Genomic DNA, 18,766 nt, shown 5'->3' with positions numbered 1-18,766 from the left:
TATCCCCCACTTCCCTCTTGATTTCTGGCTGTCTCTATGCAATAAATCAATAAAGGTAATTTAAAAATTAAAAAAATAATAAATTAAGAGAAGAAAGGGCCTTTTGCATAGCTGTGCTCTGTGCTGACCTGTAATACACTGACACACACAAAGCACACACATGTCCTTGGCGTGTGGGCATATGAGGGTTTCCTCCCCAGTCCTTGGGCATTGTGATATAAAGATAATTTTAAAATATATAAATAAATAAAATATCCATTTTTAAATTATTTATTTATTGGATAGAGACAGCCAGAAATCGAGAGGGAAAGGGGAGATAGAGAAGGAGAGAGACAGAGACACACCTGCAGCCCTGCTTCATTCTTGAAGCTTTTCCCCCCTGCAGGTGGGGGCTGGGGACTCGAACCTGGGTCCATGTAACGCATGCACTCAGCCAGGTGCGCCACCACCTGGCCCTACTGAGCGGCTTTAATCTCATCTGATCAGACATGGCGCACCATGAGGTGAGGCTTGTGCTCTCTAAAAGTGCCTCGATGGCCATAAAGCCTTTCCCCGGGAGTTACATAGAGAAAGGCTCTGAGGACAGAGGTTTTCAGGAGGCTTTTTTTTCTTTTGTCTCAGCCAGTTTCCATAGTGGGCCGGAGGGCCCTTGGCCAGGTGGAAGGCTGCTGTATTTGGGGAACTTGCCCTGCTGTGTGTTACAAAACGGAGCTTACTGAAAATACCCTAAATTTACCAACCATCTGAGCTGCTAGGAATGTGTAAGAATATCTGCTCTGGCCTCCTCGAGCCACAGGTCAGGTCTGGAGGGGGACACCTGGAAGGTACCATGGCTGAACACAGCCAGGCTCACACACACACACACACACACACACACACACACACACACACACGCCCCTGAGAGCACCCAGTGCCGGCCCTGCTGTCTGAATGGCCCCCAAGCTCCTGAACTTCCCCTCTGGTCTGGGAAGGAGCAGAGAGAATTCACTTAACCTTGATTTGTGGTCAGAGCGAATTTCCTCATTTTAAAACAAATAGGACAGCAGCTAAAGGGGGACAGTCAGGTGACCACGTGGTTCTGAAAGACACAGAAACCCCTGACCCAGGAGCCTGCGGGCCTCCTTGGATGGTCCATGAGCAGGGAGATAGCCCTCGGGGCTCTTCTTTGGATAAAGATCTCAGACAACAGAATTAAAATAATAGTAATAATAGCAATAACAAACAGACAGGCTGTTCCCTGTTCCTTCTCTGTTTCCTTGAACAGCTGAGGTTGGTGGGGTTAGGCTAGAGCTGGTGGGGCTCCCTGAGTCCCTAGGGGAAGCCTCTGCCCTGTGTCCTTTGCTCTGACCCTCTGGGGTGGGAGAGACGAGCTGTGTGGGTGAGGTGTTATCCGTGCAAACATCAGAAGCTGGGACATTGGCCCCTGAGGTCTTGACCACCCACGGCACCCAGGAAGCCGCTTTGGACCTGCGTCCTTCTTACACAGAAAGCAGATAAAAGCATCTGCAGGAACTTTGTGGAAATGGACAGTTCTGGGGCATGAGGCTGAGACTGGGGGGCTCTGGCTTTGGGTCCATCCCTCCAGATGGAGGACCAGCCCACACCTCTGGCTCCTGCCCCTTGCTCCCCACCTCATGGTCACTGGCAAAGAAGCAGGGAAAGACAGGAAGTGTGAGCTGCTGTGAGGATGGCCTCAGGTCTTCACACGGTGCCAGGGTTCAAACCAGGAGCCTCGGGGTGTGTCCTCCGCACCACCAGCTGAACTGTTACCCAAGCCAGTGTTTATTTTCTTCTTTTTCCCCTCTTGTATATGATGGGGCAGAGAGAGATTGAGAGAAGAAGGAGACAAAGGCAGCTGCAGGCCTGATTTTCCACTCATGTCTTCCCCCCTGCAGGTGGGGAATAGGGGCTTGAACCTGGGTCCTTGCACACAGTGACATGTGCACTCAACTGGTGTATCATCACCTGACCCATTTGTTTGTTTATTTCCTTACTTTAGCCCTAGAGTTAATCCAGCATTAATCCTCTTAGCCCCATTTTCTATTTCTTTCTTCCTTCCTCTCTCTCTCTCTCTCTCTCTCTTTTCTTCCTTTCAGTGAGAGACACTATTGCAGTGCTCCTTTGTGGATGGGGCTCCCCCAGGTGCTGTCTAGGTGCTCCCATGTGGTGCCAGGGCTCACTCCCAGGGCACTGCGCACAGGAAGGTGTACACCTGCACAGGTGGACCTGCTGAGCTCTCTACCTTGCACGGCACTCTTCCCTGAGAGCGTCTGTCCCCTCTTGAGGGAGCACCCCAGTGCAGGGGGGGTGGTGTCTGGTGTCCAGCTGGGTCTCCCAGGCTTAGCCCTCTCTGCCCCCACTGCATGTTGTGTGACCTCTGCCCCAAGGCACCGAGTCCTGGCCCTGTCACCTGCCCTGGGTGCCTTGACCCCTGCAGGTGGCAACCTGGCAGGTGCAGGGTGGGGGTGGCCTGTCTGACCTGCCTCTGGGGGAGGGACACAGAGCCAGGCCCAGTGGCCCTGACCTAGTTTGCATCTGTCACGTGCATTTCAGGACAGGCTTCCTCCTGGTGGGTGGGGAGTTGTGTGTTTCCCGTGTGTCTTGATCACACGCATGTACTCACATACATACACTTTTACACACACACACTGACATACAAATGCATACACATGCATACACTCACATACGTACTCACACATTAACATACTAACAGACACACTTCCATACTGGCACACTACCACAGACACACACTTGCACAGACACGGTCACATGGTCACACACTAACACATGCACACATACAAGCATACACCCCCACACAGTACACATGTTTACATGCACTCACATATATACTAAGAGACACAGATACAATCACGTGCACACATACACACACAAACACACTCACACTTAAACACCTGCACACACACACCCACACACACCCTCACACTCACACTGAGGCCCAGTGCTTTTGAGGTGTCTGCGCGTCCGCCATCCGTCAGTCCCTGTGCTGTGTGGTCCCTGCCCATCTGTCTCTGATGTCTCCACAGCCTCAGGTTCGAGGCTGGGACTAACACGCTGCATTTCACCCCCTCCTGCAGCTGCCACAGACTCCGGATGCCGAGAGTCCCTCAGAGGTGTGTCTGCGCCCTGACTTGAGGGCCCACGGAGGAGGCTGCAGTGGGGGGCTCCTGCTGGGGCTGAGCTGTTGCAGGGAGTGACTCTCGGGGTGCCAGAGGGCTGTGGCTACAGGGAGCATGCTCTGAGCCCCCAAAACCCCAGCACCCCATCCATGGGGGCCCCAGTATCCCTACCAAGCCCCTCATCTCTGGCCTGGGCAGCCCCCTCTGCCATTCCGGCTTCCACACTCAGATGCTGAAGATCTGAACGTGTTGGTTTTTTGGAAGGCGTGGGTTCCCCCTCCCGCTCTGCGGAGGGGCTGGAGGGGATTGAGACACCCAGAGGTGCTTGGGGGGGGGGATCTCTAAGTGCCGAGACTTGTTGGGGATATGGAGTGCGGTGACTTGAAGATGCCAGACGAGGGGTGGATCCCAGAATGGATGCTTAGAAAGGCCCGGTGTCACTGGGTCCAGAGCTCTGCATGGCCCTGGGGACCTGTGGTGTGCAGGGAGGTGGGGTGTTGAGCCTCGGGGCATCTGTATCCTTAATCCTGTGCATGCGGCTTCTCCAGGACCTGCCCCGCAGTGTCCCCTTAGTGCCTCCTCGGGACCCAAAGGCACCAGGGACAGAGCTGCCCTTTGCTAGCTTCTGTCACAGAGCCGGTCCACAGGAAGGTCTCCTGTCTGCTTCCTGGCAGCAGGGTGCTGGGGTCTGAGCCCTCAGGCAGAACCCCATATCTGTGAGCAGAGGGGCCAGTTGGAAGCAGCCATGTGTCCCTCTGTGCCACTGACTGCCCGCCCAGGGGGGGGATGTTAATGGTGTCCGAGGCTGAGGATGGTAGTGTGGACTGAAGATGGAATTTCTGCGTGCTTAGCAGGAGCTTGAGCCGAGCCCACCGCTGAGGCAGCTGGAGGACCATAAGAGGGTACGTAGCCCCAGAGGAGGGGGGCTGCGGGGATACCACCCAGCCACACTGCCCTCCTGTTCTCTCAGTCAAGCAATGCTGGATGGGCTCAGGGCCGGTCCTGGCCTCTGATAGCTATGAGTCTGACGGGGTCGCGGAGAGGGGTCATCCCAGCCTGCCCAGGGCCCCCCCCCCCAGCCTCCACCCTGGCCCAGAGCTTGTCATTGCCCACCTTCTCTGTCCCTCTGAAAGTTACTTCTCTGTCACTGATTCTTATTGGGGTCAGCTGTAACGACAGGTGGCTGGTCACCCTACTCCTCAGTCACCATGTGCAAGGAGCCAGGTTCGCACCCTGCTCCCCACCTACAGGAGGGACGCTTCATGAATGGTAAAGCAGAGCTGCAGGTGTCTCTGTTCTTTCTCTTTGTCTGTCTCTCTCTCTGTCTCCACTTCCCTTCTCAATTTCTCTCTGTCCTAGCAAAAAAAAAAAAAGGCAAAAAAGAGAGAACGGCCACCAGGAGCGGTGGATTTGAGGTGCCGGCACCAAGCCTGCCACATCTCAAACCAGCACCATGCTGATGGTATGCTGGCCTCCTCCACACTCTATGCCCTGGTGACTCAGCCATGTGAGGCTGTCCTGTCATTTCTGACCGGGTGTTTTCTTTGGAAAGTTTTTGAGTGCTGATGGCTGCCTCAGGGCTGCGGGCCTGGTGGTGGTGGTGGTGGTGGTGGTGGTGGTGGTGGTGGTGGTGGTGGTGGTGGTGGTGGTGGTGTGTGTGTGTGTGGGGGGGGTTGCAGTGTCTTCCTTGGATAAGGGGAGGGTGGTAGTGGAGGGTTCCTAGGAGCAATGCCTGGACTCTGGGCCAGTGCTGAACTGAGTTCCAGAAGCCAGTGGAAATCACTGGCCATGTTGATAGAAAGTGGGCAGCTCACCTGAGGCCTCCTGGGAAGTGGGCATCAATGCTGGCGCGAACCCTATGGTCTTGGCCCTGGGCTCTCTCACACCCACCTCCCCTTTCTTTTGCCTCCTACAACCCCATCCCAAGCCTCAGGTTCTGCCCAAAGAAGGCCAGCGAGCTGGCCAGTCCTCCGCTCCCCCCCAACTGTGTGTTGTGCCTGCCGCCCTAGAATTCTCCAGGGCCCTCACAGGCGCTGGTCAGGATGCATTTCTGTCCCTCCCACTGTCTCCCAGGCACACAAGCTCGGAGTGACAAGTAGGCCTCCCGACCGCATGACCGGGAGCCAGTTCTTCACCCTCCCCGCGTCTCAGTTTGTGAGATACGGCTCCAGGGACACTGGGAGTCACCCCTGGGCCATCCTGCCTAGGCCTGACAGAGGGTAGGCTCTGGGGGTAGGTGAGCCACAGAAGAGGAAGAGGGGGAAGGATACCTTCCCCAAGTCACGTCTGTTCCTCTCTGGCCAGAGCATAGCGACTCTGCTTTTGCTCTGCACCCACCAGGAGCCTGGTCTCCTGGGCAAGCCACACACACCGTGCTCACGGGCAGGGGACTCTGACAGTGGAGGGAGCTCACGCTGCCTTCCCTCGGCCTGCTCTGAGAGTCTGTGCAAGCAGAGACCGGAGCTGGATGCTTGTGGGGGCACTGCAGGTGCACAGCACTGAACGGCTTAAAGCAGGTTCCAGGGCCGAGTGCTAACAGCCAGTGAGGTGAGGTCACTCGGGAAGGCTTTGCTCTCTGCTGCCATCCATTCTGTCCACCTGGTCCCAGAGAAACTCCTCAGGGGCGATCTGGGAGATGTTTTTTTTTTCCTCTTGTGGGTTGTGGGTCTCAAGTTTATTTTTCCTGAAGTTCAATGCCTGGCACTGAAAGGCTGGCACCCCTTGTCTTCACACTCGGGGACTGGAGTGACTGTTGCTAAGGCCTCCCTCTTCCCTGGCACTGTAAATGACAATGCTCAGTCTACACCCTTTCCGGAAGGGAACGAACCTCAACTCATTGGCACAAAAAAGAAAGAAAGAGAAATCCCATCTACTCTTGGCCTCTTTTCCCTTACAAGTTGTGTGTGTGCTGAGGGGGACGGGGAGAAAGTGAGGTACATATGTTCCCCAAATGTTACGATTAAAAGGAAAGGGGAAGCGGGCCGTGCATGTTGTCTGCCGCAATCAGGACACCCATGATAGTCTCTTCTCTGGGGATGGACCAGTGGCTGCCTCCGTTGCTATGGCAATGGGCAGGGTTTTCCCAGAAGCAGCTCGACACCAGCTGCCCCTGTGACTTCTACCCAGCGTCAGGACTGTGTCTGTCCGTTTTCTGGCTTCCCTCCTGGCTCACGGCAGACTGACTGGCTGCCTCAGACCCTCGGACCCAAGGGGAGCAGGGACTTCTACTGTGCTGTGCTGTTAGAGCCTTGGGGTGATGGGTCACCCACCCACTGAACTATGACCATCCCTGACCACCACCACCACCACCCACACACACACACATGTGCGCGCGCTGGTGGAGGCTTTGACTGTTGTCTGTCCTCCGCAGCCCTGTGCTGGCTTCTGGGTGGGCTGGGGAGAGGAGGAGCATTTGCCAACAGCTGTCCCTGCTGTGGGGACTGGGACCCTGTGTCCTCTGTGGAGAAGGTTCCCATCCCACCCTCCCCACCACCCCCATCCTATCTGCTCAGCCTGGAGGTGGCTCTTTCCGGGGCCTTTCCTTTGAGGTGTGCGTTGCTTTGTGGAGCCAGCCTATTTGGTAGAACAGAGAGAAACTGAGAGGAGTGGGGGAGACAGAGAGGGAAAGAGACACCTGAGACTTCTCCCCTGCAGGTAGGGGCCAGAGGCTTCAACCCAGGTCCTTGCACATGGTGACGTGTGCGCTCAACCAGGTGTGCCACTGCCTGGCCCCCTCATACTTTTTGTTTTGAGGGAGAGAGGGAGGGAGGAAGAGAGAAAGAGAGAGAGAGAGAGGGAAAGGGAGAGAGAGATTAAGAGAGACCTGTAGCCCTGCTTCACCACTCAGGAATAGTCTGCCCCTCCCTCCCACAGGTGGGAAGCAGGGGGCTTGAACCTGGATCCTTGCATATGGTAAGGTGTGCACTCAACCAGGTGAGCCACTGCTTGGCCCCAAAGGCTCCCGTCCTAAACACACCGTCCAGCCTCAGGCCGACCCTAGGAGCCTGCAGGGGTCTGCCTCCCTCTTCTATCACCTGTTCCCGTCTGTCTCCCACCCTGGGCTGCCCTGCCCACCCCCCTCCATCAGCTCCTTCCAAGCCTATTCTGGGAGTTTTCTCACGGGTGACTTTCAGCTCTCCTGACTCACGGAGGCGGCAGGTCTCCTCAGAAGCACCCCTGAGCCTCTATTTTAGAGACCTGCCACGTCACCACACCTTCCCCTCCGCTAGACTTCTCACTTCCTTCCTCACCGGATATGTACCCAGAACACGCGGCTTTGCCCCTGGGGACACAGTCCCGTCCTGGGGAACCCAGCCAGCCTTTGGCTGTGCGAGACTTTCAGACTGGAGTTGGGGAGGTGTATGTGTCTTCACAGAGCACTGGGTAGAGCTGGGGCATCTCTACAGATTCTCTCTGTCCTTCCAGTCACCCCAGGGACAGAAGCCAGGAAGGTTGGCTAGACTTTTTTTTTCCTAATTAGAATTACAGAAGGTGGGCGGGGGAGACAGCAAAATGGTTATGCAAACAGACTCTCATGCCTGAGGCTCCTAAATCCAAGGTTCAATCCCCCCCCCACCACCACCATAAGCCTGAGCTGAGCAGTGCTCTGGTGTTTCTCTCTCTCTCTCTGCATCTCTCTCTAAAATAAAATTAATAAAAAAATTTTTAAATTACAGAAGGTTTTTTTTTTTTACCTTCCTATTCTGGGTTGCATTGTGGTTTTTAAAAATCTTTGGGGTCTGGTGGTGGCTCACTTGGTTTGAGTGCACAGGTTACCATGTTCAAGGCCCAGGTTCAAGCCCTCAGTCCCCACCTGCTTCCCAAGCGGTGAAGCAGGGCTACAGGTATCTCTTTGTCTTTGTCTTCTCCATCTCCTCTCAATTTCTCTTGTCCTGTCAAGTTTAAAAATAATTGGGGACGAAGTGGTGGTGCGTCCAGTTAAGCACACAGATAACCATGCATGAAGACTGGGGTTCGAGCCCCACTCCCCACCTGCAGGGAGAAGCTTTGTGAATGTTAAACAGGGCTGCAGATGTCGCTCTCTCCTCCCTCCCTTCTCAATTTCTCTGTCTCTATCCAGTAAATAAGCATTTTCCTTAATCTTTAATAAAATGCGAAGTGCTTAATAGGACTCAGGCATTCTGAGAACCCCGTTTCCAATGGGCTTCACCCGCCATCAGCTCTGGTCTCTCAGCAACCCCCCTTCCTCCCACCTGACTCCAACACAAACCCCAAAAGTCTTCTCTTCCTTCACCGACATGTCCCAGGATATGCACAAGCCTCTCTCACCAGCGCTTTTGTTGGCGTTGGCAGTTTGCGTAGGAAGCCATCTTACTCTGAGCCTGGCTGCTATGCAGCTCTGAACTCTACTTCCTGTTGGGAGGTCGGAAGAGTCGCCACATACTTTTCTATGTTTTTCTGTGCAAAAGTGCGTCACGACATTTCCAACTGCTCAGTATTTTCTTGGGGACTCCAGGAGTCTGCCCTGTAGCGTCTTTCTGTTGCGATGATTCTACTAGAACCTGTAAAAGTCTTCACTTCATCCAGCGTTTGCTGGCTTATCCCTGGGTGGGGATGGGGGGCCTTTGATGACTTGTTCTGTTATTGGGCATTGCCCTTCAGAAAAAAGTTATTGTCCTGTCTGGCGCCCTGGTAGAGAAGGGACCCTCTGATATTTAATCTTCCAGGTTGTTGGGTATATGTGTGTGTGGGGGGGGGCGTGGTTATTTTTGGTTATTTTTTTTTAATCTGGTTTCCTGAGAGAATACTGACCTTAAGAGTTTCCAGAAACCTCGGTGAATCAGTCCCCTGTCTGCTTGGCAGACCAGGGCCAACTCCGGCCACGTGTCCCTGTCTCTTGGGTGCAAGTTGCTCAGTTTGAGAGCCAGCCGCATACCCTGACTCCTCCTGTTTGGCTTAAGGGGGAAGCACTCCGACAGATCCTGGTCAGCCGTTACTATGGGAACGCCAGGCCTTCTGGAAGAAGAGAGAGCCTCACCAGCTTCGGCAATGGCCCTCTGTCACCTGGAGGACCCAGCAAGCCAGGGGGAGGAGGTAGGTGGAGCTGTGTGCTGGGGCTGCGTGTCTGTGGAACCTTCTGGAACAGCAGAACTTGGCTTGCAAGTGTGCTTAAAAAGAAAAACAACATTTTTACAACTAAAATATAGGTCAGATGGGATAGTTTTCTGAGAGGGAGAGGGAGAGAAGCCTGGGCACCACTCCAATATATGTGACACTGGGATTGAACCGGCAACCTCGGGCATGCAAGTCTGGTGCTCTGACCAGCTGCTGTGATTGTTAGTGACTCATCTTTCTGCCTCTGTTCTGCCATCCCAGGGTGTCCACAATGGCTTTCCTATAGGTGACCCTGAGATCCTGAGTAGGTTCCTTTTTTTTTTTTCCTTTCCTTTTGGCAAACTCCTTTCGTATACTCAGGCTAGTTGTCGATTAGGCTCATTTCTCCACTAATGAAATAGAAACCAGCAAACTGATCTGTTACCATTTTCTAGCCTAGGGATGTGTGTGAACTTTCTCCGTGCTCAGACCTCACACTTCTAGGAGTCCTGATCATTAAAAAGATAGCTTTAAAAAAAAAATCTGTGAAGGAGGGAGATAGCATAGTGGTTATGCAGAAAGACCTTCGTGCCTGAGGTGCCAAAGATTCCAGGTTCAAACTCCCGAGAAAACCACGAGAAACCAGAGTTTAGCAGTGCTCTGGTAATATATATATATATATATATATATATATATATATATATATATATATTCTTGAGTGAATACCAGATTTCATAGTGTAAGGGAGAGGAGTCACCGTCTCCCTCTTGATTTTTTCTAGAACATAAATAAGCATGTGGTACATGAGGTGTGTGTGTAGCATAATGGATATGCCAGTAGACTTTGATTCCTGAGGCACCAAAGTCCTGGGTTGAAATCCCCAGCACTACCAGAAGCCAGAGCTAAGCAGTACTTTTGAGTGGACTCCTCTTGCCCGTGTCTCCAAATGGATGTCGGTGGGTGGGTGGGTGGGTGGATAGAGGATGTCTGTGTATGAATGCATGAAGGTACAAAGGGAAGAGTGGGCCAGTCGGGGTATGAAAGGACAGAGAAAGTTCCTTGTTGGGGAGGGTGTTGGGTGCCAGCTTTGGGCTGTGAGGAGGCTCCTTGAGTCTAGGTGGGGGGTCAATATGTCTTCTGAACCCCTGTGGGTTCTGACTGACTGTTCTGTCTCCCCTGTGACCTGGGTGGTGGGGTATCTTGTGGGACTGACTCTGTGTCCACTGGCAGTGCCTCCTGTGTCCTCTACCCCCTCAGCCGAGGGCCTTGCTCCCCAGACTGACCCCCAAGGTGAAAGGGCAGGGCCCCCTCTGCCTGTGACTGAGCTGTCCATCCACCTGTCCCCTTCCCCAGGGGGCAGCTCTGGCACAGGCACCGTGAGCAGGGGCGAGATGAGCCTGGCTGAGGTCCAGTGCCACCTGGACAAGGAGGGCGCCTCCAACCTGGTCATCGACCTCATCATGAACGCCTCTAGTGACCGAGTCTTCCACGAAAGCATCCTGCTGGCCATTGCCCTGCTGGAAGGGGGCAACACCACCATCCAGGTACGGGGGCACAGGGGTGGGAGAGAGGGGCTCTGCCACCACCACCCCCAGTCCTGAGCTCTCACTGCAGCTTTTAGCCCAGATCCGGGCTTGCTCACCCTGTGGGTTGAAAAATAGGGAAATGCCAAGGAAATAAGGTGTGAGTCCAGGGAGGATCTGTGGGGCAAACTCCCCTCACCTGCTGAACAGGCCTGAAGGGTTGGCCTGTTATACTACAATATAAAAGCTTCTGGGCGGGGGTAAATAGCATAATGGTTATGCCATGAGACTCTCATGCCCGAGGCTCCAAAGTCCCAGGTTCAATCCCCTGCACCACAATAAGCCAGAGCTGAGCACTGCTCTGGTGTTTCTCTCTCTGTCTTTCTCTCTCTGTATTTCTCTCAGAAATAAATAAAATACTTAAAAAAAAAGTTTTTTAAAAAGCTTCTGTGGGATTTAATAAAATGGTAAGTTTATTAAGTACATAGAAACCATGAGGAGAAAATGTCTAGCCAGAGATGTGATAGGGGTTCTTAAGTGTTTAACTACAACAAAAGATCAGACAGCAGCAGCAACAATGAAAGGGAGGTGAGAAGAAAGGGGTGCACTCCCAGCAGACACTTCTTTAAGTAACCTCCCATACCCACTGTCCTTTGCATGTTCTTGACTTCAGCTGTATATGCCAATTCTGTTCATGTCCCATGATACCTTTTGCTCACCATCAGTAAAACAGTGTTCCTGGGATCTGTCTCTGCAGCCCCCACCAGGGGAAGCCAGTCCAGCTGAGTCAGTGGTTTTGGGTTAGGTGGATGTGAGGTGTATTTTGTAATCCTTATAGCTGACTTTTTTTTGCTGTTGATGGTGATGAAATACCTTAAAGGACTTTTTTAGGAGATGGAGTCCCCACGTGCAGAGGGAAGCCTAGCAAGTGGTGAAGCAGGTCTGCAGGTGTCTCTCGTTGTCTCTCTCTCCCCCATCTCCACATGGTGATCAGAATCAGAATGGAAGTCTCCCCCCACCAGCTTTATTTATATTAGTGATTTAATAGTGATTACAAGATTATAAAATAATCAGTATAATCCCACTCACTGCCCTCACCACCAGAGTTCTGTGCCCTTCTCCCCAGTGGTAACCAGCATAGTTTTCTCAAGATCATAGGGTACGGTTTGACCATACAGATTGTTTTTTCCCTCCAGGCTTATTGCTGGGCTCGGTGCCTGCACCATGAATCCACCGCTCCTGGAGGCCATTTCCCCCCCTTTTTGTTTCCCTTGTTGTTGTAGCCTCATTGTGGTTATTATTATTGCCATTGTTGATGTTGTTCGTTGTTGGATAGGACAGAGAGAAATGGAGAGAGGAGGGGAAGACAGAGAGGGGGAGAGAAAGATAGACACCTGCAGACCTGCTTCACCGCCTATGAAGTGACTCCCCTGCAGGCGGGGAGCTCGAACCGGGATCCTTACGCCGGTCCTTGCGCTTTGCGCCACATGCGCTTAACCCACTGCGCCACCGCCCGACCCCGACCATACAGATTTTTTTCCATTTTTTTCAAGTTCATGTGTTTCAGCTCTCTGTATTCCACTTATGAGTGAAATCACCCATAATTGTCCTTCTTTTTTCCCCTCTTCTCAGATAAGCAAAACTGCACCTGACTTCATCAGATGGTCTCCAGAATCTCTTCCTTCTCAGTGATGGGGCAAAAACAAAGGTTCTTAGTCACAAACTTTCCAGGTCCCAGTGGAACTGGGGTTCAGAGCCCTCTGGTCATCTTCCCCTGATATTTCTCTGCTTTTGAAGTATGGACATATTATTCTTTGGGGTGCAGAAGGAAAGGGTTCTGTCTTCTGTAATTGCTTCTCTGTTGGACATGGGCATTGACAGGTCAGTCCATCCGCCTAGCATGTCTCTGTCTTTCCTCTGGGGGTTGGGTCTTCCTGACCTTTGCCCCTCATGCCTCCCAGCTCTCGCCCTTGAACTAGACCCTCCGAGCTGTGTGTGCAGTGAAGGAAGGTTTCCAAGGGACAGGGCATTGGATTTGAAGGTGGGGGTGTCTCTCCGTGGTGGGCAGCCTGGCCAGGGTGCAGGGCCCTGTCATGCTGTTCAGGGAAAGGGGTGCAGAGACCCAGAGGTGCAGGAGCAGCAGCTGTGCTGGCTGTGGGGACCCTCCACTGAGTGAGCTGTGCAGGCTGGTGATGTAAGATGTGCCAGGGGTGGGGGGAGGCTGGTGCTCTGTGGCCCCTCCAGGGCCCCAGGTTATTAGCGGGATCCTCATTCTGGGCCTGCAGCATGAAGGCCAGAGCCCAGGAGGTGGCTAAGTCCCTGCATCGGGGCTGAGCTAGAGGGTGACCAGTGCCGATGCTAACTTAGGAGGAAGGACACTTCCTGGGGGCCTGGGGACCCTCCTGGGGTAGGTGAGAGCCTCCTCTGAGCCTGGTGGAGTCGCTGTGACCCTTGCCACACTGCCTGCCCCAGTGAGCATGCTGGAGTAGAGGTGGTCTGCCCCAAGAGAAGGCAAAAGTGGGGACCCTGAGCTGGTGGGGTGAGGACATGCAAGGCTGGGCCCTCTGGTGGGGCCCAGGGACCTGGGGCACCTGATTGATGGGGGACATGAGCCTGGGGTGTCACTGGGCTCGGGGCTGGGATGGTGGGGCCAATGTGGGAGGAGAGGAAGGACGGAAGGAGGAGGTGCCAGCTGGCATCTGTGGAGTCAGCACCGCCAGGCTGGCAGCCTTCCCGGGGGTGGCACAGCGCACAGAAGCTGTTTCTATGCAGCTTCGTCCTCCTGTAAAGTCATTGTGAATATTAGTTCCATGTTTTCACACATTGATTTTTCATCTGCTCTGGCGGCGGGGGAAATGCCAGCGTGAAGTCTCGGCCGTGGAGCCAGGGACATGGCACTAGCTTCTGCTGGTGGGGGGAGTGCCTGGGTACTGTGACCTGGGGGGTGGGAGGGGACCTCGACGTGGCATCCTGGGGCTCCTTCCAGCATAGCAGCCTGGCACTGAAATACAAGATTATTCTCTCTCTCTCTTTCTTCTGTCTCTCCTCTCCTGTCTTTCTCCTTCCCTCTCTCCTCTTTCCTTCCCTCTCTCTCCTCTTGTCTCTCTTCTCTCCTCCTCTCTCTTTTTCCCCACCCTCCTTTTACCTGTTTTGTCTTTCTCTCACGACCTCCTGTGGCCTTCAAGAATAGAAGGGAGACCCTGTTTGAGACCCTTGGTCCTGGAAAACTCTCCCAGCCTGAGGCTGACCTGGGGCCCCCCTCCCTTAGCCCCACGTCTGAGCTTCTTGGGGACTGACTGGTCCAGAGTCCAAGCTGGTCAGCTGGGCCACCACTGTTGGCAGGAGGCCTGTCGCTTAGCATGTCACTGAGTGTCCCAGCTGTGCTGAGCAAGGACACAGAGGCCCTGATCTGCTCAGAGCTACAGAGGTATCTTTGCCACAGGGAGCTCCATTAAGGAAGTCCTTGAGTCTCAGTGACTCAAAGCAGGACTATCTTTTATTATTATTTTTATGGGGGGAGGTAATGGTTTGCAGTCAGCAGTAAATACAGTTGCTGGTACATGTGTAAAATTTCTCAGTTTTCTGCGAAATACTCTCACCCTGCAGCCTAGGTCCTCCTCCACATCCTGCACCAGGTCTAAAAGCCCCCACAGTCCTTTCCTTCGGTGCAATCCATCAAGCCCAGTCCAACTTCTGCTTTGTGTTTCCCCTTCTGTTCTTGTTTCTCAACTTCTGTCCATGAGTGAGATCATCCCATCTTCATCCTTTCTCACTTATCTCATTTAACATGATTCCTTCAAGCTCCATCCAAGATGATGTGAAGAAGGTGAAATCGCCATTCTTCATAGCTGAGTAATATTCCATTGTGTATATAGATCACAACTTTCTCAGCCATTCACCTGCTGTTGGACACCTAGGTTGCTTACAGGTTTGGGCTGTTACAAAATTGTGCTGCTATGAACATAGGTGTACATAGATCTTTGGATGTGTGTGTGGTTCCCTAGGACCAGATGGTCTTTTTATTACATATATGTAATTTGACTTATTTTCATTGGAGAAAGACGCTAGAGCATTGCTCATCTCTGGTCTACGGTGGTGCTGGGAATTGAACCTGGGACCTCAGAACCTTAGGCATGAAAATCTTTCACAAAGCCAGTCTGTTGTTTCCCTAGCCTGCCAGATGGCCTGTTGTGTAGCAGTGGGACTGATTCTTGGGAGATCAGAAGGGCCTTAATTCTCTGGTCTCCCATTTCTCCTCCATGAGACCTGGGCTTCTTGGAATTGGCATCTGGGTTCTAAGAGGTCATGTTTCTAGCAGCAGCAAGTGGAAGCTGCCAGTCCCAGTAAGGCCTGGACGTGGAGTCCTGGAATGTCCCTTCTACCATGTTTCAGTGCTCAGAGCCTGTCTGGCATCTGAGGGGGGCTAGGGCTCTCTATTAAGGTTGAAGGTCACCAAGTTGGTGGGACAGCTGCAGAGGAGGAATCTGTGACCGTCTCTGCAGTGGACAGGCTCAGATGTCCACTCTGCTCTGGCCCTCCCTCTGATGCATGTGACAGCCCACAGCACGTGGAGAATTTGTCATGTACGTGTCCCCAGAAGCTGGATTCAGTGTGTCCTCTACCTGCCACCACTTGACCCCTGGCAGGGCCCTGCTTCCTTTCCATCCCTGCCCTGGTCTCCCTGCTGGTGGCAGCGAGGACTGTCCTCACCTCCAGCCCTGCTTCCTTTTGGTGCCCCTGGGCTGCTCATACTGCTGGTCAGTCTCTGGTTCTGGGGACAAACTGGCAGTGCCACCCGAGAGGGCACAGGTGGTCCACTCTGGCCTTGTCTGTCCCCACCCCCTCCTGTCAGCCCCCAGTAGAAATCTCTCTCTCCATCTGAGCACTTGGCATCCCTGTCTGACGCTCAGCTCAGTGGCACTCCTCCACACCAGGGTCCCTGCCAGCGTCTGTCTCTGTCATGTCCTCCTGAGTTGTCCCCCCACCCCCTGGGAACCTGCACCCTCCCTCTGTACTTCCTCTGCCCCGCAGGCCAGGGCTCCCCAGGGCAGGAGGCAGGGCCAGCGTCTCAGCTTGCTGGGCTGTGAGGGTTGGGGTTTAGGCAGACACAGATGCAGGGGGCGTGTGTGGACGTGACATCAGGGCACTTTGTAGGGGAGGACGGGCATGGGGCGCAGGGCCCTCAGGAGAAGGTGATGTATCACCTGCTGCCCACGACCGTGCCTCTGCCAGGCCTGGCTGCCCACACAACCGTGGGCTTTGGGCGTTGCTCTCCTGCACGTCTACAGCTGGGCAGGGAAGGGAGCTGCTGTCATGGGCCAGCTGCCATGGGCTGGGGCGCTCCCTGAGGACACCCCCATGCTCCGGGCCTTCCAGAAGCCTCAAAGGATCTGAGAGAGGTGCCCTGGAGGAGCTGGAGTCCCAAGGGTTGGGGAGATAGGGGCTCTTGGCAGAGCTGGGGTCCCAGGGCAGTGGTGCTGGGACTCCTGGCAGAGCTGGCAGGGTCAGCACAGGAGCTGGAACACAGCAGCCCTGGCTGGCATGTCCCCAGAGGAGGGACGAGCGGGTGACGTCAGAGGGTGGTGTAGCCGCTGGCAGGGCTCAGGGGTGAGTCACCGCTCGCAGCCTGTCTCTGACCTTGGCTTTTTCTCCATGGGAAACTGGGAGACTGTGTCTGAGGGTGGGGGGACCCTGTCCCCTCCCCAGCTCCCAGGCTTTCCTGAGCGGGGCCAGTAGGGGTACAGACTGGGGCACTGAAGAGAGGCCCTTGAGAGGGGGCCTATTGCAGGGCCCTGGGTTTCTCAGACTAAGTCTTCAGCTGTGCAAGGCCCTGAGGTCCCCCGGCTGAGTGTCGGGGTGCAGCCCTGGTTAGAAGCAGGTGCCAACTTTAGGCATCTGTAGCATCACTATGCAGCCTGCCTGGCCCCGTCTTTTAACTTCTACTTCTGTGTATTAGAGGAGGGAGGGGGCAGGGAGAGAGAGATAGAGACTACAGCATGCATACTATCCGTGGAGCTCTCTGCTGCTCCCTTATGTGGTCAGGCTCAAACAGCAGGGCTGCCAGCCCAGTAATGGGTTACATGCCCCCAGCCTGCATGGAGGGCACATGTAACCCATTTAGTGGATGCAAGGGGTGCCCTGGGTACACCTGTAGACAGCCTCCTGCTGCCCAGCTGCCCTCAGCCCACTGCCTGCTCTTCTTTGCTGGGCATGGACCCTGCCTGTAGGGGGCCAGAGCTGAGTGCCGCGGGCCTTCTCTGCATTCCCGTAGCCCTGCCTGAAAACTCTGGCACCCCATCACCCTCTTCTAAGTGAGGAGCGCCCAGAGAGTTCCATGGATGGTGGATCAGAGCTGTGGGGGAAGCTCTCTTCTCAGCACCATGCACAGCACCCAGGGAGCTTCATGGAGGATAGGGCAGGGCTGTGAGGTTTCTTCCTCCCTCTATCTCCTGCCCTCTCTCCTTCTGTCTTTCTGTTTCCCTCTCTACATAAAATTAAGAAACACGGGGCTGGGGAGACTTCTAGGCAGAATCACACACCTGCACAGCCCTCAGTGTGTTCCCTGGCACTACATTCAACAACAACAGAAAAAGCCGCATGAGTGGTGAAGCAGCTCTGCAGGCATCTCTTAGTCCCTGTCTTCCCCCTTCGCTTTCAGCTTCTCACTGTCCTATCAAATAAAAAAGAAAAAAGTAAAAATAGCCGCTGGTAGCAGTGGATTCAGAGTGCAGGCACTAAGCCCCAGCAATAACCCTGATGTCTATAAAAATGACAAAGCAAATCAATATAAATAAGTATAAACTTAAATGCCTGGTGGGGGACTGTGTATGTCACAGGACTTGGGGGGGGGCTCACCCCTGTGACTGATGAGCAAACAGTCACGGGAGCCAGGTCCCACCAGAGGCCAAAGTCTGAGGAACGAGACTGCCCTCTCTTCTGCTGTGCTGGACCGGCAGCCCTGGGGTTTCCTGAGTTCCCCCCATGTCTGTGCCCGCCTGCCCTCAGGGCTGTCTCATGCCTCTGGGTTGGCTGGCCAACTGTCCCTTGAGTCCCCCAGTGTTCTCCCAACCTCGGGCACCAGTGGCCCGCCTGCCTTCTGTTTACAAGAGGAAGCATCCCGCTTAATTTTATTTTCACACCCGGCCCTAGTGTTGAGAGAACACAGCATCTCCACACTGCAGAGGCTGCGCGGTATTCCAGCCAGCCCAGAGCGGCTCTGCCCGTTACCCAGCAACCACCAACATGGCGCCTGCAGCTTGGGGGACTGGGGACTAGAATGGGAGAGGAGGCTCTTGGGCTAGACTGTGGGTCCCCATCTTTCCACCCTGTCTGAATGCTACTGTTGCTGTGCTCTGGGTCACCAGAAAGTGGGGATGGCAAGGGAGGATGGCCCGGACTGGGGACAGGAGCCACCACTGCTCTTGGTGTCCTCAATCCCAAAGCTTGAGTGCGTGTGTGTGTGTGTGTGTGTGTGTGTGTGTGTGTGTGTGCGTGTATGTGCGTGTGTATGTGTGTGTGTGTGTGTGCGCGTGTGTATGTGTGTGCGTGTGTATGTGTGAGTGTGTGTGTGCGCGCGTGTGTGTGTATGCGTGAGTGTGTGTGCGCACGTGCGTGTGCGTGTGTGTGTGCGTGTGCATGAGTGTGCATGTGTGTGTGTGCGCGTGTGCGTGAGTGTGTGGGAGTCAGGTGTCTGCTCACTGCTGGGGCCACAGGAGGGTGGATTCATAGCCCTCCTAAGCTGTTTCCCCTGAGCTGCCTTCTCAGTGGACAGATGAGAGACAGCCCAGCAGGAGGTGTGCAGGATGGGCGTGCCTAAGGCTGCCGGTTCAATCCCCAGTGCTCTGGCTTCTCTTCCTCTCTCCTGTGAAGCTCTCTCCTTCTCTCTCATGTAAAAGGAATATAATCCACCTTAGAAAACAGAAGACAGCTCATTGTACCTACGGGGCCAGAACTTTTCTTTGCTGTGAGTGCCCACCTCCTGTTGCCAGGCCAGAAGCTTCTGTGCTCAGCTCTTTGGGGCCCTAGGTCCTCCTGTCTGTCCTGTTTCCCTTG

At 54.2% G+C, this 18,766-nt stretch overlaps 1 protein-coding gene across 1 annotated transcript in view; it reads left to right on the top strand.

Annotated features, from left to right (window-relative positions):
• Window positions 1–18,766, top strand: part of ITPR1 (inositol 1,4,5-trisphosphate receptor type 1) — a 405,769-nt gene that overhangs the window by 343,174 nt on the left and 43,829 nt on the right. Inside the window, exons 41-44 of the mRNA XM_060180789.1 lie at window positions 3,096–3,131; window positions 3,992–4,039; window positions 9,059–9,191; window positions 10,545–10,735. Of these exons, the coding sequence (XP_060036772.1) occupies window positions 3,096–3,131; window positions 3,992–4,039; window positions 9,059–9,191; window positions 10,545–10,735 (408 nt within the window). The remainder of the gene's footprint in view (window positions 1–3,095; window positions 3,132–3,991; window positions 4,040–9,058; window positions 9,192–10,544; window positions 10,736–18,766) is intronic.

The sequence above is a fragment of the Erinaceus europaeus genome, chromosome 21 (genome assembly GCF_950295315.1).
Source record: "Erinaceus europaeus chromosome 21, mEriEur2.1, whole genome shotgun sequence".
Classification (NCBI taxonomy): domain Eukaryota; kingdom Metazoa; phylum Chordata; class Mammalia; order Eulipotyphla; family Erinaceidae; genus Erinaceus; species Erinaceus europaeus.
The sequence above is the reverse complement of the archived record's forward strand: the minus strand, read 5'-3'. Positions and strand labels throughout refer to the sequence as shown.